The sequence below is a fragment of the Camelus ferus genome, chromosome 1 (assembly GCF_009834535.1).
Source record: "Camelus ferus isolate YT-003-E chromosome 1, BCGSAC_Cfer_1.0, whole genome shotgun sequence".
NCBI classification, from domain to species: Eukaryota; Metazoa; Chordata; class Mammalia; order Artiodactyla; family Camelidae; genus Camelus; species Camelus ferus.
This window is the reverse complement of record NC_045696.1, coordinates 9,386,146-9,410,504: the sequence shown is the minus strand read 5'-3', so window position 1 is coordinate 9,410,504 and position 24,359 is coordinate 9,386,146. Positions and strand designations below refer to the sequence as shown.

Sequence of the window (24,359 nt, the reverse complement as noted above, 5' to 3'; positions counted from 1 at the left end):
AGATATAAAAATATTCGTGATTTTAACTGGGGACATAGTCACAGACATAATTATTACTATTTCCCCCTAATTCATAATTGAAAGAAATTACAAATTTCAATTTGAGTTTCGTGAAATTCATAATTGAAAGAACTGGTAAATTTCAATTTGAGTTTCGTGAATACAAAAATAGGAATTTTCCCAAGGAACCTGCTGAATTCTATGCATGTATCCTTTGAGGACTTTGATTTTGGCGCCTGGTTATAATTAGATCATCCGGCTCATTTTGTTGCTATTACATTTAAAAGAGGGGTGAGTAACGCCTTTTTGCCGACTCCTATGTCCACACAGAAAATAGAGCCCCGGCTTTTTCTCTGCTGACTCACAGCTGTTGATTAGTGCGTAACCTGCCTATTTCAAGCAGCTATGTGATCCCTGGTCCTTTCTGTGACTTCAGAAACTGCTCAGCTTACTTACCGCAGTCTAACAATGATGCCTTCAAATCCCATGACAGAAACATGAACAAAGCCCCCGAAGTCCTCGGGGAGGTGAAACATCGAACTTTATCTCAATCTGGGAGACCTGCCACCTGAATTTATAGCCGTGTGCATATACTTAGAGTAAAAGCAGGGGGAAAAAAGGCAAGAAATTTAGCCAGGGGTAGAAAAACACAACCTGTATTTTGTGGGCTCCGAGTTTCTATTGAAACATGAGCCAGTCTGACTCTGGGAAAATTCAACTTCCTGGTTTGAAGACAGGCTTATAAAACAGCTTTCAAGTTTTACATATATCAAATGCTTCTGCCCTGCCCTAATAGGATTTCTTTTTCAGATGTAATGAATATAAGTGCACCAGAGACATACAGACCAGTAACGCTTTAAAAACCAATTAGGTTTATAAGGAGAAATAAATATATATATAAAAAATCTCCAGGGTCGGGGGTATAGCTCAGTTGCAGAGCATGTGCTTGGTTTGCATGAGGTCCTGGGTTCAATCCGCAGTGCCTCCGTTGAGGGAGGAAAAAAAGATCTCCAGATAAGTTTGCTTTGAAGTCTATCTTTTTCTCACTGCAAAGAATCTAGGTTCCCCCCCCTTGCTCCCATGTGCCTAAACTTCTCTTTGATCTACCAAGTTCCTCATTCACTCCTTCACTACAAAAACCCATATAGTTCAAATATACCTTATTACATTGTCTGGGCAAAGGTCCCACCTAGGTTAACGTCAGAGAACTGTCAAAGATTCTTTACCTGAAACATAGCTTTCTCATTTGATCTTGAATACCTTCAATATTTTAATCGGTGCAAAGCCTTTATTGCTCAGATAGAGATAGGACTTACTGGGCAAATACTCCTTTGGGACGGTAACTCACTGACCCAAGTTCACATACATGTATACATGTTTGGAAGAGCAGTCTTTTCAAACCTGGGAAAGCATGAGACATTCCTGCACAATCTGTGGAACAGACTCCAGGGCCCTGAGTCTGACCCACTGGGAAAATCCTTTCTGGAGACGGGGCCTGGGGGTCTTTCTTCCTGACCTATGTCTCCGTCATTCTGATGCACAGCTGGGGTTGGACACCGCTGCCTAGAGGACTGAAGGGCTGATGAATGTGCCTTAACTTTGTGTGTCCACGGTTCATGGGTTCTGTTCACAGAGATGTCTTGCTTAGTCCTGAATAACCTTGCAAGAGCTGGGCAGGAATCACTTCCCAATAGAACAGGTAGGGAAACCAAGGACTGAAGGTGTTAGGAGACACGTCCAAAGGCATCCAGACACCAAGTGCAAGGAAAAGGGGGAAAGAAGGATTGGGTCTGCCCTTGGCTTGTTTTGAAATTTTGTTTAAAGGCCATCCTATATAATAATAAATGTCATGAGTGTCATCTGTGAAATCAAGGACTTAAATATGAAAGCTTAAAAAGCTGGCTTTCATTTACTAATGTCGTCGGGAGCCTTCCAGATGGGGGCCACGCTGGATGTTAAGGGTGTGTTTCTTTTATTTTTCTTGGTGAAAGATGCTGTCTATGAATCAGCAGAGGAAGGGCTGGTCAATTATCTTGGATTCACTGAAAAGACAGGTGCAGGCAGGGCTGCCCTGGGTTACTGGGGAAGGGTAGAATTGGTTTGCTTTTGTTCTGAGGATTAAAGAAGAAGCTAGCCCACCCTAGGGGAGGCAGGGTGGTGCGGTGGTGCTGAACTGTGCCCCAAGCTCAGGCTCTCCGGGGGCTGGCTTGGGTCCCAGGACGGGGCTGGGAGTGAAACCAGCCACATGGGGACTTGCTGAGAGCTGAGATGTGGGAACTCCCCCTGAGGAATTTGGAGTTTAAGACCAAGGGTGTCTCCCTTCCAAGCTTTAGCCCCTGGGGCTCTGTGGGGACCGAGATCAGGCCTCCCTGCAGAAGGGAGAAGGGCCCCTGGCTTGAGCATCAGGACTGAATGGAGGTGGGAAAAGCCAGAATAGTTTCTCACCCCTTTGGCATGAGGAAACTTCTGTGGTCCTTGGGCAGATCATATGAGGGGGAGAGGCCCAGGAGGAAGCTATCTGACTTCCTTTTAATGAGGCAAAAGAGTCTGTGGAAAGAAAAATGAGGTGGCTGCATTTCAATCTTGACTTTAGAGACAGCTCACAAGTGAGGTTCCTAGCTCACCTCCACCTGGGCCGGAATGACAGAGGAACTTTGCAAGTTAAAACATATTTGATGGCTGGCTGACTGAGCAGGACATTTGCTCTCTAAGAAAAAGCACTGGCTGTGCAAACAATCCTAACACGTCCAGTCAGCTTGGATGGCCAGTCAGGTCCATTCAGTCAGAACAGCAACCATTCGCACGACTATCGAGAGACTCCAGTACGCTGGCGCTGTTCTAGGTGCTGACGAGACACCAGTGAACAAGGGGCAGGCTCCCTGCCCTCCTGGAGCTCCCTGTCTTGGGGGAGGCAGAAAACCAACACACAGAATAGAGCTGAGTAAGAGGATGGAGAGGGCAGAGTGGATGTTTTGCGCAGAACAATCAGGGGAGGTGGCCTTGAGGAGGTGACTTCAGCAAGGACCTAAAAGAAATCAGAATGTGGCCCATGTGGAGACAGGGGTAGAGAGTTTCAGGCTGGGGGCCGGGTTTAGATTTGATGTGGGACAGTGATGGGGGACAGTGAGACAGGACATAGATATCAGAGAGGGAGTGGGAGGCGATCCCTCCTATAGACCTTCAGGGCTGCTAGAAGATCTTGGATATAGCTCTCAGTATATGGTGAAGTCATTGGAGGGATTTGAGGGGAGTGGGGTTATCCAGCTAACGTTTTTAAAGGATGACCCAAGTTGCCACGATTGAGAACCCACTTGAGGGACAAGTGTGGAGTCATGGAGAAGGGTTAGGATGCTACTGCAGTGGTCCAGGTGGGAGATGGAGGCAGCCTGGACCACCATGTGATAAAGGTGAATCCAATTCATTCTTTAGCTGACTTATAGACAATACATTTCCATGGGGTTCATAAAACTAACAATCTTTGTTAACCCAAAAACACTGACTGTGAGAACTTTCCAAATAATAATAGTTCAGTGGTAATGTTCAAGGGTCATCACTCTGTGCCAGGCATCCTTCTAAGCACAGTTGATTCTTGTTACTCATGTTGGTGCTATTAAGTTGCTGTGAACACTGAGTTAGCAAATACTGAACCGTTGGCCCTAGGAGAAATACAGGGTCTCTGATCACAACTTTTTCATCAACTGGTCAACGTATAACTTTGTTTTATGTGTGTTTCTGTCTAAAGACACATTATTTAATATATATTGTTGATCCACTTACATTGGTCTCATGGCCAACAGCACTGGAACAGCTCCTGCCTGGAGGAATCTTGTTTCACACATGTGTTTTCTCCAGCTCATCTGTAGCCTTCTTGCATGTAGGAACACCAAACAGCATTTCAGCACTGCACTCGGAGGCCATTTTAAACAATGAAATCAACAAAAAGTGCAAAACACTTGGCACGGGACAGACTGTGAAAAGGAAACTTGTTTGCAGCAGAAGAGCTGAAGGAAGAAGGCAGAGCACAGCCTCATTAAACCTCAGGTGAGAACCTGTGCATTGGGCGACCCAAATTGTTTTTTTTTTACTGCTCTGTGCATGTCTGTGAATGACCACAAAAGCCCCATTGGAGTATTGATTTGGGGGTTACAAATACTTACAGTGTAAATGGGGTTGCGAATGTATACAAATGAAAAGATTTTTATCAAATATTTGAATCCTCAAATAATGAGAATTGACTATACCTTATACCCACGGACTTACAACATCCCTGCTAGGGCAGAAGAGGAATTCAGGGCACAGAGCGGGGCAAGTGACTTGCCCCAAGTTGTACAGCTAACAAGAAGGAAGTCACATTACATACAGATGTGAGTGCTCCCCAGACCTTCACCTGTTGCTCCTGATACGTTAAGAGTGCGCGTCACCATGGAAACCTCCACATCCCTTGGGGTTTTTAAAATTCCCCTGCTAAGAACACCTCTGGCATTGGGATCTTTCCAGAACCCCTTTTGATTGTTTTTAGGGCTGCAGTATAGGGCTTGAGAAAGGCACCAGTGTTTCCTGTGAGAAACAGATATTTAGGAAATTGCATTTTCTAAACCCTTATGTATCAATGGATGCCTAGGGCCATGAATGCTGGCTTTCTGTCAAGTGTTGAGGGATTAATATTTTAGACAAATGTCCTGTGTTATAGCAGGGTGAGGTCAATTGCAGTATCTGAGCAGTACAAAATAGGACAAGCCGTTACCTGAAGGAAATTAATAACATTGCTTGGTCATTGTGCAGCAGTTTCATAGCTTACAAAACACTTTACATATTATCACTTTCAATGTTCAGAAGGGTCCAGTGCAACTGGTGTATCACCCATGGCCAGGAAGCAGCAGAATTAGGATTTGAGCCTGGATTTCTAGATACAAATCTCATAATTTCTGCATTATCCTAAAAAGCTTCTCATCTGGACTCCTTAGTAAAATGCAGGAGATGATTTAAGGGGTGACAGTTCTCCCTAACACAGCATACCGCCCCCCGCCCCATCTACTGTTCCAAGCTTCTGGTGGAGTCAACATATGGGATTAAGGCATTTTCTATGGAGAAGCCTGTAGTTAGTGAGCTGGAGGGAGGCTGGGCTTCCTCTAACACAACGCTTGACATTGTGGGCTGGTTCACTCTTTGTTGTGGGGACTGTCCTGGGCTTTAGAGGAGGTTTAGACGCATCCCTGGCCTCTGCCCACTGGAAGCCAGCAGCTGCTCCAATCACGACAACCAAAAAACGTCTCCAGATGTTGCCAAACATCCCACGAGGGACAGACCTGTCTTCAGTTGAAAACCACCTTTCAAACACAAGACCACAGATCTGTTCCGTCAAGTCAGCATGCATCACCTTAGATTTCAGGGTTCTGGAGGAGATCAGAAACTTGAAGTTTCAAACAGCAAAAGAAGGTCAAGTTTCTAAAACATGTAAGAGAGCAAAAACAGGAGATTGTATAGTTTTAGAAAAATACAAAAATGCAAAGAAGAACTTTGCAGGTAGAGTTGGAAGGTTCTGAACTGGCTTCCAGTCTTTAGTTCTGGTGGGTTGTTACCCTGCTCCTGGTGTCAGAATTGAGGGTGATGTGAGAATAAAAGCCTTGAAATACAGTCTTCAGGACCCAGAAGCCAGCTTGGCATGAGGGCTCCATATCCTTCCTCCCCTGCCCTTCGCCCTGGGCTGACCATTTTCTGGCTGAGGTGGTCACAACGCCTCCCAGATTACGGGCTCTCCAGAAAGCCTTCAGCAAGTGGTTTGTAATAAACATTTGGAGACTTTCGCCCCTCCCTCTCCCCTCCCATCCTCCTTAGTCTCTCCCTCCTCCTCTTCTCTATTTTTAAAATCTCTTCTATCATCCAACAAGTATTTGTTCAAAATCTAGTTTGTTTTGAGGACAGGGCAAAATCATGTGGAAAGAAAACAGAAGAGACTCTCCCCAGCTCGATGAGTTCATGGTAGGGTGATCATATAATTCACCGTCTAAACTAGGACACTTTCAAGAGTGACAGGATGCACTTATGATTACGACTGCCATGGGCCACGTGGGACGAAGTGTCACCCTGGCTCTCTGTGGATCTCCTTTCTGTCAAGATGTGACAGTTCTGTCCTCTGGGACAATGCAAACAACGAGGTCGTCATGTTAACAATAGCCAGCACTGTGCTGAGTGTGATATACACATTCTCTGATTTAAAACCCACAATGACAATGAGTCTGTGATAACGCCCACTGCTCTAGATGGAAAACTTAAAATGATACAGTTAACATGTGATTAAAGTGGGATTTAAATCAGGGAGAGTGACCAGAGGAACCACCCATTTGACATGGCATTATTCGTGTCGGTTTGTGTAATGTTTTCATTGGATTCAAGATGCTCTGTCCATGCTGCAATCTGGCCTCCTCGCTGAAGCTATTCTGCAGAGATATTCTTCTTCAAACTGAAATAGACCTTTACAGGTAACTAAGCAAAGCCAGGTTTGGGGCCAGTCTTAGGTGAGGAGGAAGAGCTGCTTGAAGAGAAACTGGTGGCAGGAGGACTTCTGTTTGGCCCTAAGTGTAGCCTGTGATCTGAATGTTCTAGATATATCATCATCCCAAGGGGTCTTCTGAAAGCAGCAGAGACCTGCTAGAGAAGGAAAGAGTCTCTGTGCAAATGAATCTGTTTGTTCTGGGAAAACAGCAAAGACAACCAACCTTTCAATCATTTATTTTTAAGCCCTTGAGGTCTTCTTTGTAACCCCCCAATTGCCCTGCTTCATGCGTCCTCATAATATATGGTAGGAAAACCCTAAAATTACTAAAAACTACATAATTTTTGCCTCTTGCCTCCCATCCCTGAGTTTGTCACCTCTTTTGCCTCTTATCCCTGAATTTGTAACCTCTGATTAACCCTCCTTGGTATTTAAACAGCTAATCTGGTGCTGGCTGACAAGTCAACACTGTGCAAATCTCAAAGTGACTTCACAGCGACCTTCAGATCTCTATTTATTTGGTATTTCCTTTGTGTTCCTTTATACGAACTGACCAACCTTTGCTAATAAATAAAAGTATTCACCAAAGTCAGTAGATAAGAATTTCTGTGAACAGAGTGTCTTGTGACATTAGCTTGTCCTTCAAAGTATAAAACCAACTGAGAAAAGTATTTTTGGAAACTGGTTCAGATTGATACATACGTATGTGAAAGCATGCATGTATTCCTCCGTCAGCCTGTATTTACTGAGTGCCTACTATGTGCCTGGTTCAGTTCTAGGCAGCGACAAGCAAAAAATCCTTGCTTCACGGAACCACCATCCTAGTGGATAATAAGTAAGTAATATTTGTTATACGTCAGATGGAGATAACTGATATGGAGAAAAATAAAGCAGAAAAGGATAACTGAGAGTAGAAGCTATGTTTTACAGCAGAGTGCCTCGGTGGGAATGTAGTTTGGTGCTGCCATTATGGAAAACACTATGGAGTTTCCTTAAAAAACTAAAAAAGGACTTACCATATGATCCAGCAATCCCATCCTGGGCATATATCCGGAGGAAACTCTAATTCAAAAGGATTCATGCAACCAATGTTCATAGCAGCACTATTTACAATAGCCAAGACATTAAAAATCTAAATGTTCATCAGCAGATGACTGGATAAAGAAGTTCTGGTGTGTGTGTGTGTGTGTGTATATATATAAAATACATAAATATATAATATATAAATATATATTATATATAAAAATATATTATATATAAATATATAATATATTATATATAAATATACACATAATTATATATAATATATAAATATATAATATATAAATATATAATATATAAATAAAAATAAATATATATATATATAAATATTACTCAGCCATAAAAAAGAATAAAATAAAGCCCTTTGCAACAACATGGATGGTCCTGGAGATTGTCATACTAAGTGAAGTAAGCCAGAAAGAGAAAGAAAAATACCATATGATATCACTCATATGTGGAATCTGAAAAAATGACTCAAATGAACTTATTTACAAAACAGAAACAAGCTCACAGTCGCAGGAAACAAAGTTATGGTAACCGGGAAGGGGATGGAGGTGGAAAGGGATAAATTAGGACTTTGAGATTTGCAGATACTAACTACTATATATAAAACAGATAAATAACAAGTTTCTACTGTACAGCACAGGGAACTTTATCCAATATCTTGTAGTAACTCATAATGAAAAAGAATATGAAAAGGAATATATGCATGTATGACTGAAGCATTATGCTGTACACTGGAAATTGACACAACATTGTAAACTGACTATACTCCAATAAAATGAAAAAAAAAAAATAGAGCGGTTATCCATGTTCATTGCAGTCTTACTCACAACGGTCAAGATTTGGTAACAACCTGAATGTTCTTTGATGGATGAGTGGATAAAGAAAATATGGTAGATACATACAACAGAATATTATTCAGTCTTAAAAAAAGAAGGAAATCCTGCCATTTGTGACAACATGGATGAACCTGGAGGGCATTATTTTAAGTGAGATAAGCCAGACAAAGAAAGACAAAGACTGCATGATCTCACGAATAACGTGTAATCTAAAATAGTCAAACTCAGAAACACAGAGCAGAACGGTAGTTATCAGGGGCTGGGGTGGGGGGCGGGGGAAATGGTGAGGTATTGGTCAAGGGTACCAAGTTTCAGTTATGCAAGATGAATAAGTTCTGGAGATCTAACATATAACATGACTATGATTAACAACACTGCTTATCGCTAAGAGGATTAAATTAAAAATAAATTAATAATATTGCTTGAGTTAAAATTTATGGAATATTCCTACTTGCATAAGTCTGTGTCTTAATTTGGTTCTTCGCAAAAGCAGAGTGTTGGAGACAGTTGGTTTTTTATTAAGAACAAACATATAGATGTAACTGATCTCAGATGTTTCCTAGCAGCGCAAATAAACCTGTAGCCCTTCGATGAGTCACAGGACCACAATCCCATATGTATATTCTGAAAGCCAAAAATCTCTGAACTGCAAGTGTTTTGGGGAACTTATCTGAAAGCAAAACCAGACTGAACAGAACTCATCTGGCGGTGACCTTGAACTGGGATTCTGAAACTATGTATGTTTTTTATATATTCCACCTAAGATGAATGTTCATCTGTGTCACCGCCGAAATATTAATGTGTTCAGTCACAGGGTGGTGTGCATTGCTCTGTAATCGACACTATAAACACTCAGTCATCTTTATGAGAATTCTGTTTTCTGAAACATCTGGCCTCACTGGGTTTGCATAAGGGTCTCTAATCCCGTACTGTGCTTGCTGTTCGGAGATGAACGTGCTGGCTTCCCCTTTCCTCAAGAAATAAGGCTGATGGCTGTTTTCTTGCTGTGGGAACACATCAGAATTCCTCTTCTAAGTCCCTGGAGATTCTGCAGAGCAGGATCTGTGTCTGACACGTTTGTCTAGCTCACGTGTGTGAGTGCCATATTTTGAGTAGATGCTGTTATGTGGTGACGAAGCTTCTGGTTCGTTCCTTTCCAAATAGGGCACCACCTTGGAGAAAGGTGGTATGAAGCTGAGTGACTCTGGGCTCCTGTCCTTCACTCATCAGTAATGGGCAATGGGAATTAGAAGGAGACATCCTGGTGGTTGGCCAAATGTGTGACTCCACGCCTGCTGATCTTTTAGTGATAACAGGAAAATCCTCTGTCGACATGATAGACTCATGAGTCTCAGGGCAGTATTCAAGCCTTTAAGAGCCTGACAAGTTAAATCAGTCTTGGTTTGGGATCCCTGCTTGCATTTAGACTATGCCACCCTGGGCAACCAGTTCCTCACTGTCACCCACATGATCCAGCTTGATTCCACAACACACTTACTACATAAGTTTCACCATAAATTCTTTCTTTCTTTCTTTTTCTTTTTCTTTTTTTTTTTTTTTTGAGAGAAATGTGTCTGGTCTGTGATCCGGAGAGATTCCTAATCCAATGAATTCCAGAGCTCCCCTCCTTCAAATTTTTCACTTTCATCTCCCCACCTTCAGCTCCCCAAGCCTCTGAAACACAACTTACAAAAAAAAAAAGCTTTGAGCATGAGTTTAGAAAATCTAGGAGAACCAGAAAGAGAAACAGATTCTCAGCATCTTCAGGGACCAGGGAGATGATGGATTTAACCTCTGAGTGCAGAACTCCTAGAATTTGTCATGGAGAGAGGAGAGCCAGCCCCTCATGCATAACAAAGCCCATCTCTGGTCCAAGCAGATCACCTGGCTCCTCTTGCTTCTATGTTGGGGCTTCTGCAACTTCTCAGAAGGGCCCTGCAGAAATTCGAAGGAGGGGTGTGGCCTCCCATTCTTTCTTCCAGGATTTACCATCCCTGCTCTTGCATATTTAGGCAGTACAGGGGCATCTTGCAGTTGGGCACCTGTTGAGCTTAACGCTTGACTTCTGGGAAAGTGAGGAAATAGGTGTTTGGGTGTCCAGGTATGTGTTTGGGGGTGATTTTAATGGCTCTGAAACTTGAAGTTGTTCCATAAAACACCCAAGCGGCCAGTAGAATCAGGATCTTTTCCCTAAAATCCACAAGGGCCACAGGAACGGCCGTCATTGGCTAGGATTTCAGGCCACCCAAATAAGGGGAAAGGCGGGGGATGCAAACCCCGCCCAAGCCCCCAGGGGATGGAGTTGGCACCTGGGACTTCTGGTCAGCTCGTGGATCGTGGAGCAGGCACTTCAAGGAGTGTAGGAGCTAAGTGGCCCTCCCCAGCCACACGCTCACCTCCGCGGGTGCATTTCCAGGGAACCAAGGTCAGAATTAGGGTCCAGGTGGTAAGCAGACGCGGAACCAGGGAGAAGCACGAGAAGTGGAAGAAGACCTCAGAGAGCTTAAACTCAGGGTAAGGGCCGCCGTGTCTTGGGGCGAGAGGATTTCGCCCCGCGCGACCAGCGCACCGCCCCGGCGCCGCCAGAGCCCGGAGCAGCGGTCCTCTCGGAGGGGGCGCAGTGGTCCCCGGCACCGCGCCCTTCGCCCAGCGCCACCTGCCTCCTCAGCAGCGTCAAGGAAGGATCTCTGGTCAAAGACAGGGCTCTGCGGCCATGGCCGAGGCCGGGGAGCCGGAGAGGGGCGCCCCGGGTCCCCAGAGCCCGGCCCAGGAGCCGGCGCTGCAGGAGGAGAGACGGGGCGAGCCGGGGGCTGCCGGCCCGGAGGTGCAGGGGGAGGAGGCGAGCGACGGCGCGGCGGAGGCGCCGAGGGGAGAGGGGGCGGATGCAGCCGGGACCGCCGCGGTGACGGAAGGAGAAGGCCCGGGGCCGGACGGAGGGCGCGCGGGCGAGGTGGCGCCGGGCGCGGGCGGTGACCCGGGGGCCGAGCCGCCGGGCGCGAGGGGAGCGCAAGGCGAGGCCGAGGCGGAGGGGGTCGCCCGGGAGGGAGAGGAGCAGGCGAGCGGCGCGGAGCAGGTGGAAGAGGCGAGCTCAGGGCGCGGCGCGCAGGGCGAGGCCCCCGGGGAGGCTCAGGGGGAGCCGGGGGACACTGCGGCCCCCGAGGCGAAGGGAGAGGCGGAGCGCGGGCCCGAGGAGCCCGGGGCGGTGGGGGACAGCATGGAGGTTGGGGGGCGGGCAGAAGGGGCACACGGGGCCGAGGGTGAGCCCCCGGACGGAGGGGACGGCAGCCCCCAACCCCAGGCCGAGGCGTCCGAGGCCACGGCGGCGGAAAGCGCGGAGTGCAGCCCTGGGGAGCTTGCGGGGGAGCCTCGGGGTGCAGCGACGGCCGCCCCGGAGCAGGCGGGGGCCCAGGAGGGAGCAGAGTCGGAGGAAACGGCCCCCGCGGACGCGAGGGCAAACGCCGGTGAGGCCGCGGACCAGGGTGGGGCCCGGGAGGAGACGGAGAAGGCCGAGGGAGAGAGGCGGGAGCCGGGTCCAGAGGGGCCAGGCGAGGAGTCCACTGCCGGGGGCGAGGAGGAGCCCTCCGACCGCAGCGCGGATGCGGAGGTGGCCCCGCCGACGGGGGCGGCGGAGCCCGAGGCCGAGCTGAGCAACCACCTGGCGGAGGAGGGCAGCGCCGAGCGCGGCGAGGAGCCGGCGCGGGTGAACGGCCGCCGGGAGGACGGCGAGGCGTCTGACGAGGGGGCCCCGGGGCAGGAGCACGACATCACCCTCTTCGTGAAGGTAAGTCTCGCTTCCCCCAACTCCCGTGCCTAGTCTTGGTCTTCTCAGATCCTATCCTAGACGGACACGCGGGGATCACACTCTAGGCGTCCTGATTGTCACCAAGCGCGTCTGTCCGCGGGAGGGAGGTGGGGCAGCCTGGGTTTCAAAAGGAATGCTACGAGGAAGAATTGAGGGTTTGGAAGCAAAAAGGTTGAGGTGGGACTGGTGGGAAGTGGGGTCCGGCATCCCACTGTCCTTTGTCCTGAAAATCCTAACTGGCTCTTCTAGTCAGGAGGTTGTTAAAGAACTTAAAAAAAAAAAAAAAAAAAGCAACAAACTCTATTGATGTTCAAAGCAATTTCTGCCAAAGGAAATGCTAATACTTGAAGTGAAAAAATGCAAACAGGTAGGTTGTAATGTGAGACAGTATCCTGGACTCAAATCTCAGAGGCCCAGAGCTGGCCAACATTTTCAGCTCCAAAGAGGTTTTCCATTTTGGAAGAATCGATAAGGCAGGTTTGAGAGGAAAATGGAAGTTCATTTCACTGCTATAATATTTAGTGAACATTTGAACATTTATTTTGGAAGACTACAAGAAGCTGATGACAAACATCACCTGCTTTTATGTCATATGTTCAGCCTTCAAAGATTCAGAGAACAAAGGTTCTGTTAAAGTTTCTGTAGAGACACAAGTGAGGAAGTTCTGAGTTGAAACAGGCATTCCTAGGAGGCATCACAAGTAAGGAACAAGGTCCAGGGGCAGCTCACAGGAGAATCTTTGTTGAAAAAGCCCTTCCCAGAGACCTTTGGCCAGATTGGGAGAGCAGCAGGTAATAAGGTCAAGAATGTGCATTGTAAGTTGAATCATAATCCATCCAAAATACTTTCAGGCTTATGGAGGCCAGTTATGGCCTAAACCTCCTTGACAGAAATGTAAGCAAATTTTAATAAGAAACAAAACAAAACAAAAAACCCCCTAAAAACCCAAAGTGATTAACATTAGAATTTCAGGAATTCTTTGGGTGGCAAGAAAGTTTGGGAAGAAAGGGTATGTGTTCCCTCACTAGTGAGAAGATGCCCTTCTGAGCACTTTTGAAGATGCTGAGACAATTTAAGATGATGTATTGGGACATAACCTGAGGGCACAACCCCCAGGAGGCTCACTGGGAGCCGGAAGTCTTCAGGAATTTGGAGGAGGGGGAAATCTGAACACTGTGCTGCTGTGTGTGCCCCACATCTGCTCCCTGGTTTAAGAAATTTCCCCTTTCTCCAGTGGCCTGGCTACAGGGTTCTAGCCTCTTGTTACAGCTTGGAAACACAGCTACCTAACTAGTCTCTCTGCACCTATCCTCTGTTCTCTCCGATCGAGTCCCTTCGTAATAGCCAGTGAGCTAGGAAATAAAAGATCATTTGATCTTCAGTTGTTTATTGAAGAATTTCAGATAAACCCACACTTCTTAGCCAGGTCACAAGACTCTGCATGATGTGATTCTTGTCTCCTTGGAATTGCCTGGGTGCCCCCCGCCTTTGTCACCCGTGGTGCCACTTTGCCAGTGGTGTTAAACTACATACCGGTCTTTGAGAGAACCACATTCTTTTCTGCCCTGAAATTTTGCATATTCTGTACTTGAATCGAGTTTCTTCCCCTTCGTCCCTCTCCCTGTCCCCTGTCTGGTTATCTGCTATGTGTCCAAGATCCAGCATGGCTATCGTCTCCTCTGGGGAGATTTTTCTAGCCTTAATTTGGGTTGGGTTCCCCTCTGTTGAAGCTCCACTCACACATGGCACTGTCCTCTGCGTGCTACCTCTGGTGCGGAGCACAGGTCGGGGACACGATGGTTTGAATGGGTGGCTGCCTCTAGGAGGCAGCATATCGTAGTGGTCAATAGCACAGATTTTAGAGCCAGTGGGTCTGGGATCAAATCCTGGCTCTGCTGCTTTCTTGCTGTGTGACATGGGGCAAGTTACTTAACCTTTCTTTGCCTTTGCTGCTTACGTATAAAACGGGAACAATAATAGCACCAACTCCACGAGGTGGTTGAGGAGATTCGGGATGGAGACTGTATAAAGCACTTAGAACAGTAAGTGACTTGAAGCAAGCCTGGTGTAAGTGTAAATTACTATTACTCCTGCTCAGCTTTGATGAACTTTCATTAATTTTGCACAGGAATAATCCCTTTCTCATTCCATCCCTGCCATTTTAGTTTAATTTTTTTTAGGGCAGATTCTCTAGGTACCCAATTGCCTCCATACTCCGGGGAAAAGGATGTCATGAAAAGTAGAAGCATGTTATTTTCTCAGATTCTGCTCTGAGGAGTTTGTGGAGGCAGAGGCAAGGGCCACACCGTGGATGGCTTGTCCAGACTCTGTCTGTGACGATTGGTTTGGTGCTCAGTTGTTCTCTTCCTTTCCTTAAGGAAACAAATGGATCTCCAAACAGTGAGATTGGTTTTCAAACAACTACTTTATACAGCTCCTGAGGGGCACTTAGAATTGCTCAAGCATCCCACTTTCTTCTTAGCTTTTCTAATCAAAAGATCCCAAAGCAAAAACCAAGCAAAAGTCCTTTAGACTGTTTTATCTTTTGAGTTTGTAATATTTGATTTAAGAATCCTTAAATTAGTTCAGAGTAGGATTTCTTTGCTGGATTTAACCTTTTCGAGTTGCCTTCTTTGGGCTCTATTTTGTCTGGCCTCAGTGTTCCACAGTGAGCATCTGACCTCCTGGTTTTGTAAACATGTCAGGTGTGTCATGGTGGGTTTTCTTTTCTTTTTTAAAAAATGTTTTCTTTCTTTTGTTTTAAACCTTTTTTTTATTGAAGCATAGTCAGTTTACAATGTTGTGTCAGTTTCTGGTGTGCAGCATAATGCTTCGGTCATGCATGTGCATATATATATTCCTTTTCATATTCTTTTTCATTGTAGGTTACTACAAGTTATTGAATATAGTTCCCTGTGCTATAGTGAAGAAGCCTGTTGTTTATCTATTTTACATGTAGTAGTTAGTATCTGCAAATCTGGAACTTCCAATTTATCCCTTTCCACCCCCTTTCCCCCTGGTAACTATAAGTTTGTTTTCTATGCCTGTGAGACTGTTTCTGTTTTGTAAAGAAGTTCATTTTTGTATTTTTTTTTTTTTTAGAGTCCACATATAAGTGATATCATATGGCATTTTTCTTTCTCTTTCTGGCTTACTTCACTTAGAATGATAATCTCCAGGTCCATCTATGTTGCTGCAAAGGGCATTATTTCATTTTTTATGGATGAGTAGTATTCCATTATATATATAGTGGGTTTTCGATGCCATGGCTGGAGTGTAGAACTCACAGAACTGTTCTTTACAGAGAGTGCTGCGATGCTGCTCTAGACATTCCCCTAGCCTTCAGGATAGCCTGGTAAAAACTGTTTTACACTAATTAGCTCACACTTTATTTGGGAACTTTTAACTTTTACATTTCTTCCTATTTTAAAAAATAAATATCTAGGTTAAAAATATACCAGAAAATAATGACATAGAATCCAGTAAAATGTAATAATAAAATATGCTTCTAATTTAAGCCACCTGGTGGTTTATATTCCCCACCTTTGTGCGAATTGTCATTTTATTAATTTGTCATTTTGTTTCATTCTGTACCTATGTAAGAATGTATGCTTGGATGTGAAAGATCCAGGAACATATAGGACAGGCCACAGGAAGGCCTCCCAGAATTCTTGTATGGGAAATTAACTGCCTCTCATTGCTAATTTTTAGTTTTGTTTTCTCAAAGTGTTAATTATTTGCCATCAAATTATAGGGTAACCCTGCAATGTATTTAGTAAGAAAGACTCTTCTTCTCTACTCATGAAAATGGAGGATAACAACATAATAACACACCATCATAGTGCCAACAAATGGCAGAAGAGATGCTAATACTGTAAATAACGGTGTTAGCGACTGCGGGGATTTAGTCGCTAAGGAAGTCTGGCTTACAGGTTCGGTTCTGGCACTCGGAGGGAGGGCCTAACAGGCGGGACAGTCTGAGATAGGATTTCCTGGCAAATTTCACACGACTTTAAAAAACCTTAGGTAGGTGGAGGATATAGCTTAGTGGTAGAGCGAATGCTTGGTATGCACGAGGTCCTGGGTTCAATCCCCAGTGCCTCCATTAAGGGTGGGGTGGGGTAAAATTAAAAAAAAAAAAAAACCTTAAGGTGACCAGTGAATTATCTTTGGCCAGGGCTTAAGAATTTCTTAAATTATGTTTTGGACTCCACACATTTAACCACTGATACACAGCTACCGCTGAGCTCGAAAACTTACATCTGCCATAACATTTAGATTCTCCATGGAGGTAAAACTGAGGCTGGAGCAGGACTTGAGAAACACACGGCCTTTGAGTAAGCATTGTCACCCAGAGATACGTCCCCCACATAAGTAAGCCAGCAAATCCAGCCGCCAGAGCTTTGTCACACCCCGTGGGTCACCATGGGGTGGACGTGGGGCGGGGATCTGTCGGGCCCAGGGTCGGATGGGCTCCTGGGGGATCAGCAGGCTGAAGCGCTCCATGTATCTTCCGTCAGGAGCCAGCAGGCTGAGACCGCTTCTGTGGGGTCTGGTCTCCCAAGAGCTTGAAGGGGAGATGTTATTTGCGTAACTCAGTGTGGGCTATGGGTTCAGAAGAAAAAGTGAGCAAAAAGGCACTTATGCAACTTTGAGTTTTTACCCCCAGTGACATTTTTTATACCAAATAATGCTCCCCGACACTAGATGAGTGGTCTCTGCTTTCCCAACTTTGCCCGCTCAGTGCATCCCCCAGCTTCTTGAATCTGGGAGGTGAAAAAGGATGTCCACTGTCAGTAAACTCACATCTCTTTTAGTACACATGAGGCTGAATTTACTTTTATGTATTTAAAAACCGTTGGTATCAATTTTTCCGTGACCTGGCTGATTATGTCCGTTGCTCATTTTTCAAGTTGCCCTTTGGTCTTGTTCTTCCTGATTTTTATATTAAGGAAATTAGACATCTGTCTGTCACAGGAGTTGTATAAATTTTTATGGGACTCTTTTGACTACTTGGAGTCATTTACCCTTTTAGTCTTGGTGATTTCTGGTCATGGATACTTGGGAAAGCAGAGCACAGGCCGTGCTAGCACTCTTAGAAACTTCAGCTTCATTTCCTGGAACCTTTAAATGCTCTGTTTTACTTTTTATTCTCTTAACTTCTTAAGTCCTGAGGGATTAGGTATTTCAAGTCTTGCCTTCCGCCCTTTCTTTTTAATTAGCAGGTTTACATTTTATCAGGCACACATCCTCTCAGGATCAAACTCTTTCTTACATTGTTAGAATTCCTGTTCAAAACTAAGTTTAAAGTGTATAGACAGCAGCATTATTTCACACCCACACTGCTCGACCTGAAAATGTAAGATGGATCACTCTGATCGTGGCTTGCCATCGACCGAAATGCATTTATTCCCACAAATAAAAACCGTTGTGGAAAGAAATTATCTGTGATGAAGATCACTTCATCAAAGTGTTGTTTCGGAGGCTGTGTCTCCTGGTTCTTTTTGGGATCCCATCTGCTGAAAGAATTGACTAAAATATACAGAGGTTGATGAGAAATCCTATTGAGCCCAGTGAATTGCGGAAGCCTACCTGTAGCTCATGTTTAATGGGAGGGAGGATGGAAATACGCAAATATCCAAAGATAGTTTGGAAAGATAATTTTGAAGCTTCGGAGAGGGTAGCTCTATAGAGAAACAGAGACCGTGCTGATATACACTTACTCAGTCTGGGAGGGAAAGTCTAGTCTTACATGTGAGTGCCAGAAATCATCAGATTAAAAAAAATTCTCCATTTTTACCAGTTTTTTGAACTCTACCCCAACTCACTCTTTCTCCTTCCTTCTGTACTTGGTCATCCACCTGAACGCTGCTTCTTGATATGGGGAGAAGTAAAAGCTGCTTTTCAGCCTTTCAATCCACCAGGTGGTGTTTTGGACCCACTTAGACTACTCACTGTGAATGCTTCTGAGAACCCACCACACAACAGGCACTGTGTGTGGGGCTGGGGGAGCAGCAGTGACAAGCAGTGAGGAACACAGCCCCTGCCTTTCCGGAACCTTCAGCCTTAGAGGATGATCCAGAAGGAAACACTTACAATGCTGCATGAGGAAGGGGAGCTCAGGGGGTGGCTGGGACACGTGGGAAGAGCAGGATGGCAGGCTGGACAGTGGACAGCCAGAAGGAGAGACTTGGCCTCTAGGTCTCCGACAGCGAGGGCCCCGCCCTTCTCCTGTGCTCCCCTCTGCGTGGAAGTCTGTGCTGTGCACAGTGGGTGGATGAATGAAGGGGACAATATACAAGCACGGCTACCATATCGGGTGGAAAGAACTGGGTGGTTAGTTTTAATGGTGTATTTGGAAGAATGTAAATTTTATAATCCCATAAATTATTTCCAACTAAGCCAGCACTGCCTCAGCTGTCAGACTTGCATTTACAGACATTGGCTTTTGTCTGAGCCACAAAATTGAAAAACTATTAAAGTACAAGGCATGTTAAAAATCATTTTTTAACCTTTTATTTCTATGGTGGGAGACTATGGTAAGGAAAATAGTTGAAGACCAAAATGGGGGAGTGACACAGGCCACTCAGTGGTGTTCAGCTGGTGAATGGGATGGGCCCGGGGGTCAAAGACAGCTTCACACACTTGTCTAGTGTCTCGGCAGGATGGCTGCGGGGCTGAGCTCAGCTGGGATTGTCAAACGGAGCACCTACAGGTCGTCCTTCCAGCCTGGTGTCCTCAGGGTGGTCAGTCAACAAGGCAGAAGTTACACAGCCTTTTATACTGAAGACCACACAGCATCGCCCCCGCCATATTCTACTAGTTACCGAGTATCACAAAGGTCAGTCCAGGTTCAGAGGGAGGAGTCAGACCCACTTCCCAGTGGGAGGAGGGTCAAAGAGTTTGCAGCCATAACCCACCATACTCTCTGCTTTCAGGGTGCGCTGAAATGCTCAAATCATTCATATATAGATCTGTGTCTTTACTAACTTGAACCGGTTTAAGAAAATTTTAGCAGTGCCTAAAGCAATGGAGTTATTTTTTTTTTTATATTCCGTGATAAGTAGATCAATGTGTCAGCAGTACTTATACAGCAAACCTCAATTTCATATGATTCCCGTAGAATTCTCCTAACTCTAGTACAGCAGCAAAGAGGGTCTCTCCAGCCCTGATCTGGGCTGCTTCATATGCCCTTTTTGCAGTCACCTCTTTGTGATCTCTAAGAGGAAGCCATTTATTCTTACAAAAGAGAAGCAATATGTGCTGATTAAGTAGATACCAGACTCATTGCCCCCTTTTCGTTTTGGAATGTGCGAGTTTAGAGTCGCCCTGGAGAAGCAAGAGTTGGGTTCCCTTTTTTAAATCTGGGGGATTCTGCCTTCCGGCCAGTGAGACTGACCCCTGGTGAGAGTGGCCAGCTGCTGGCAGCGGACACCCGCACACATTCTGCCCAGGCTTTATGTTCGCATTTTTCTAACCTTCCTGGGGGCTAGGATGCAGCTGTCTGGTGGGAAGATGCTCAGGCACCCAGCCATCCCCCACGAGACCCCCGGCCCACCTCCAGCCACAGTGAGCTGAGGATGAGGAGTCAGGGCAGGGAGGCCACTGTTCTCTTCCCTGCATGGGGGCACACGAGGGGTTCTGAGGGGCCCTCAGGACAATGGCCACAGGCATGTCCAAGACAGCCAGCTACATCTCAGCTGTCCTGTTCTTTAAAGGTCGCCCAGAATAAGGGTGTTGTTGGAGATCCAGAGACACCAGGCTTTCCCTGTAAATGAGGAAGATTCACACTTTTTTGTTGCCTTTGGTGTCAGGGCCTTGGACACGGTGAGTTTGAAGAATCTTGGAAAGACTTTATCTTTCTCCAAGGCTGTTCCTTTTGTTTGAACTCCATCCAGGCTGGATGCCTTCAACTCTGTTCCCGTAAGTGGTCACACAAGATGAAGTTTGGGGTTGCACTCAATGGCTTTTTTGTGTCATTTAGCTCTCTGAATGGAGAATTCCATGCTTCAGAACACTCAGAGGTATTGACACATGAGAGAGGGAGGGGGACTTTTTTTGTTAACTGCCATTTTAACGTTTATATTATGATTATTTGCATCATGAAAAGCAGCAATTAAAGTGACATTGCTCTGTCACTCTCCAGAGAGTGAGGTTTGCTGTAATAAGTACATGTGGATACACAGCTCTGCTCACCACTGGATAACATTAAAAAAAAAAAAAAAACTATTGCTTTAGGCACTGCTAAAATTTTCTTAAACCAGCTCAAGTTAGTAAAGACACAGATTCATTTATATGTGGAATCTAAAAAAAAGGAAAAAAAAAAACATAAATGAAATTATTTACAGAACAGAGATAGGCTCACAGACAAAGAAAACAAACTTATGGTTACCGGGTTGGGGGGAAAGGTGGGCAGAGATAAATTGCAAGTTCTGGATTTGTAGATACTAACTACTAGATGTAAAATAGATAAACAACAAGGTCCTACTGTAGAGCACAGGGAACTATATTCAATACCTTGTAATAACCTATAATGAAAAAGAATTTGAGAAGGAAAATATATATGTATAACTGAATCACTATGCTGTATACCAGAAATTAACACAACATTGTAAATCAACCATACTTCAATTGAAAAAAGTTTAAAAATAAAAGTTAATAAAAATAAAGACACAAATAAATGATTTGAGCATTTTGGCACCCCCTGAAAGCAGAGAGTGTGGTGAGTTATGGCTGCAAACTCTTTGACCCTCCTCCCACTGGGAAGTGGGGTCTGACTCCTCCCTCTGAACCTGGACTGACCTTTGTGATACTTGGTAACTAGTAGAATATGGCGGGGGCGATGCTGTGTGGTTTTCAGTATAAAAGGCTGTGTAACTTCTGCCTTGTTGACTGACCACCCTGAGGACACCAGGCTGGAAGGACGACCTGTAGGTGCTCCGTTTGACAATCCCAGCTGAGCTCAGCCCCGCAGCCACCCTGCCGAGACACTAGACAAGTGTGTGAAGCTGTCTCGGACCCCTGGGCCCAGCCAATTCACCAGCTGAACACCACTGAGTGAGCTTGTCAGTGTCACATGGAGCAGAAGGATCATCTAGTTAAGCCTTTTCCAAACTCCTGATTTACAAAGTCATGAGATAGAATAAAACAGACCATTTAGGCTGCTAAATTTGGAGTGACTTGTTCTTGGGCGATAGGTAACCGGGACATGTGGTTTATGGCTCTTCTAAGCTGGTGAAATCTGGGTGGGCGAGAAGATGGTCAAGGGGAGAGGTGCAGAGTGGGTTAAGGCGGTTCCAAGGGGGAGTGGAGGGGTGCAGTGCAGATGAAAAGAGGGCATGCGACCCCTTCTTCTGTTTGGTGGACCTATTTTTCCCTTTGGAGTCCCTATAAGAAATGGAATACTCTCAGTCATTCAAGAACGTAAACCACCAGGGTATAGAAAAACAGGCTGCGTTATTAAGCTGGCTTTCCAGAACAAGATGTTCCTTTGTTGTAATAATTCCTTGTGAGAATTTTACAAGGAAATAAGCTTTTCGTTTCTATGGAAAAGGTTCAGTTGGTATCAGGCCATATTATTAAATACGGATTAAAAATAGCCCTGGAGTTTTTAAAGCATAATTCCTATAGGAGGCTAAATAGCGAGTTTCCATTTTGTTCATCCACGTACTTCTTCTGACTTGATTCCACCCACTGAGACAACGAACATCAGCATAACTAAGCCGTGGGCCAGAATTTAAAGCTAAGAGCAGTTGGGTTCAGTGATGAAGCTACGTGGGTCACGGGCGGTCAGCCACCTAATCCAGCTAATAATACACTGATTGTTACACAACAGTTAAAAAGAATGAATACTGTACATACTTGGGAATGTATTTTGGATTCGTAGGCTTTTTGAAAAGTTCAGATCTATGTTTCAAAGTTGCAAGATCTAAAATGTATTTTCTCAGGATCTAAGTGTAGTGATGGATGAAATTGTCCCTAAGCTCTAAGGTTATGGAGGAGGGAGAAGCATATTTCAAGATAGAGCATAATCCCCTCTGTGGCCTGGACCCAGGACCCTAATGAACACATTTTACCGATAAAGTGCAGACAGCGAGCATAGCTTTCCGCTCCACTGGGAGGAAAATGGCCTGAACCACTGGTTGGGTGTGGAGACGAAGTCCATCTAGAAAATTCTATCAACTGTGTGGGCATTTACTTCTTTAAGAAAAAAATACTCAATTTTTCTTTTTTAAAAATAGGCCTTGCTGCCCTTAGGATACCTTTTTCCTTTACAGACTTCCAGGAAGTGCGATGTGTGATGTTTGTGCCATAGGATGCGCTAGTGTAACGACAATAAACAAAACCAACAAAGATATGAAAACGAGGCCCACGGGGGGGTTCAGTTCTTATTCCTCAAGGAGCCTTACTTCTGGCACCAGGTTTTGTTGATTGTGGCGACCTCGTTGGCTCGTTTGCTCCACTAGAGGGCGGAAGAGGGGAGAGAAGGGAACGCAGGCCCAGCTGGGTGGTTTCCTGTCCAGTTAGCATTCCCTGTCCTTGCAGAAAAGTTAAAGAAACCAGGAAGATTTACACTGTAGTCACGCGATGGTACGGCTGGAGCCACTGGCCTTTTTACCTGCAAGCAGACTGGTACAGCCTAACCCTTGGCAGTCACCCTGGGACCATAGTGGGTGGGAGTACGGGAGTCCAGCTTTCTGTTCACCTGCCCATGGACTTTTCCCTCCCAACCGCTCCCCTGCACCCTACATGGCTCCATCCTGCCCTAACCAAGAGGTGGGGATAAGACCAGTGTGGATTCCAACTTTGCTGGCACAGACCGTAGAGGAAGAAGGGAGAAGACACTGTTGGCTGAGAAGAGCTTGGGTGGAGGGTGCCCGGAGAAAGATCATTGGACCCCAGTAAGTGGCATCTCATGACTGTGATTCCCTTCAGTCTCTACGGGAGACTCACAAGTAGAATTCAAGAATTTGAGCTGAGATACCAATTTCTGATGGCGACCATGTCAGAATCTCCCCAAAGGAAGAAACTTCCTTGCATTTCAGAAATTGTGAAATTAGTTAAGAATTGAGCACATGAGGGACTGGGACTCTTGTCACATTTCTACTGGTTTTTCCTCATGTTCTCTCTGTCACCCACTTAAAGGGTTCATATATGCTCATGGAACACTGCTCCGCTAATTTTGTGGTTGATCGAATATTTGTACAAAAGTTATTCCTTTTCCTAAACTCCATACTTATTTTTTTTTAATTCTCTGATTTTCTTGCTTTTGAAGCTTAAGGCCAACTTTTCCGATGTTACACACAATGTGATTTTATGTACTCCTGCCCCTCCTGTCCCATCCACCATGTGTCCTCTCTCCTCTCCTGGTTCTTCAATGAGAGTCCCAGAAATAATTTATACATTTTCAATTGTTATTTTCCTATCATGAGCAAAACATGCACAAGTCAGCTGCTGATCTCAAACCGAGATGCGTTAGTAAAGGCACTACTGTCCAGGTCCCAATTATGTTTGGGACCCGGTTGTTGCAGGGCCCAGGACCCAGAAAGACCAGGCTCTCTTTGGGTAGTTTTTCCATGGGGTCTAAAGGGAGCCATAGGTATGGAGACCACGGCGTTCTGGTCTTTCCAGGACTTTCCTCATTTTAAAACTCAGAATCCTAGGTAACAGGGAACCTGAGTCCCAGGCAAATTGGGAAGGTTTCGCCTTCTATAGGGCCTGAAAACTAAATGTAACGTTTTCCACCAGACCCTAATGAGGGATGGGTGTGAAAAGGGAAGGTGGTAAGTCGGAAAATGCATCTCAAGACCACTAGGGGGAGCCAACAACCTCTTGAAGCCGTTAAGCGGCTTGACGCTATTAAGCCCTTTTGAGAAGAGAGATTCTGAAAACCCAGTAAGGAACCAAGATTAGAAAGAGCAAAATGTCATGGGTGGACCCCTCATCCTCTTGAGAGGATGGTCTGTGATTGTTCCCTGTTCGACTTCTGGCCAGATGGCTCCTCACATCAGTCTTACCAAATTAAAACACTGAGGGAAAAAATATAGCCCACGAGTCAAGTAGAAAGCTATGTCCCAGGCTTGTCTGCCAGAGGCTGTGGCCCCAGAGGTGATGTGGAGGAGCAAGTGGGCCTCCCCATAATTCGAGCCTAAAAGGTTATTGTGGTTCCCAAGTCTGCATA

At 45.4% G+C, this 24,359-nt stretch overlaps 1 protein-coding gene and 1 non-coding gene across 2 annotated transcripts in view; both read left to right on the top strand.

Annotated features, from left to right (window-relative positions):
* The first annotated feature begins 10,962 nt into the window (after positions 1-10,962).
* The window catches only part of CLIC6 (chloride intracellular channel 6), a 37,716-nt gene continuing 24,319 nt past the window's right edge, over positions 10,963-24,359 (top strand). The window contains exon 1 of the mRNA XM_006187511.3: positions 10,963-12,157. Coding sequence (XP_006187573.2) covers positions 11,090-12,157 — 1,068 coding nt within the window. The 5' untranslated portion in view covers positions 10,963-11,089. The remainder of the gene's footprint in view (positions 12,158-24,359) is intronic.
* On the top strand, positions 16,211-16,283 carry TRNAT-GGU. The gene has a single exon. It is a non-coding gene; the product is annotated as a tRNA-Thr (tRNA).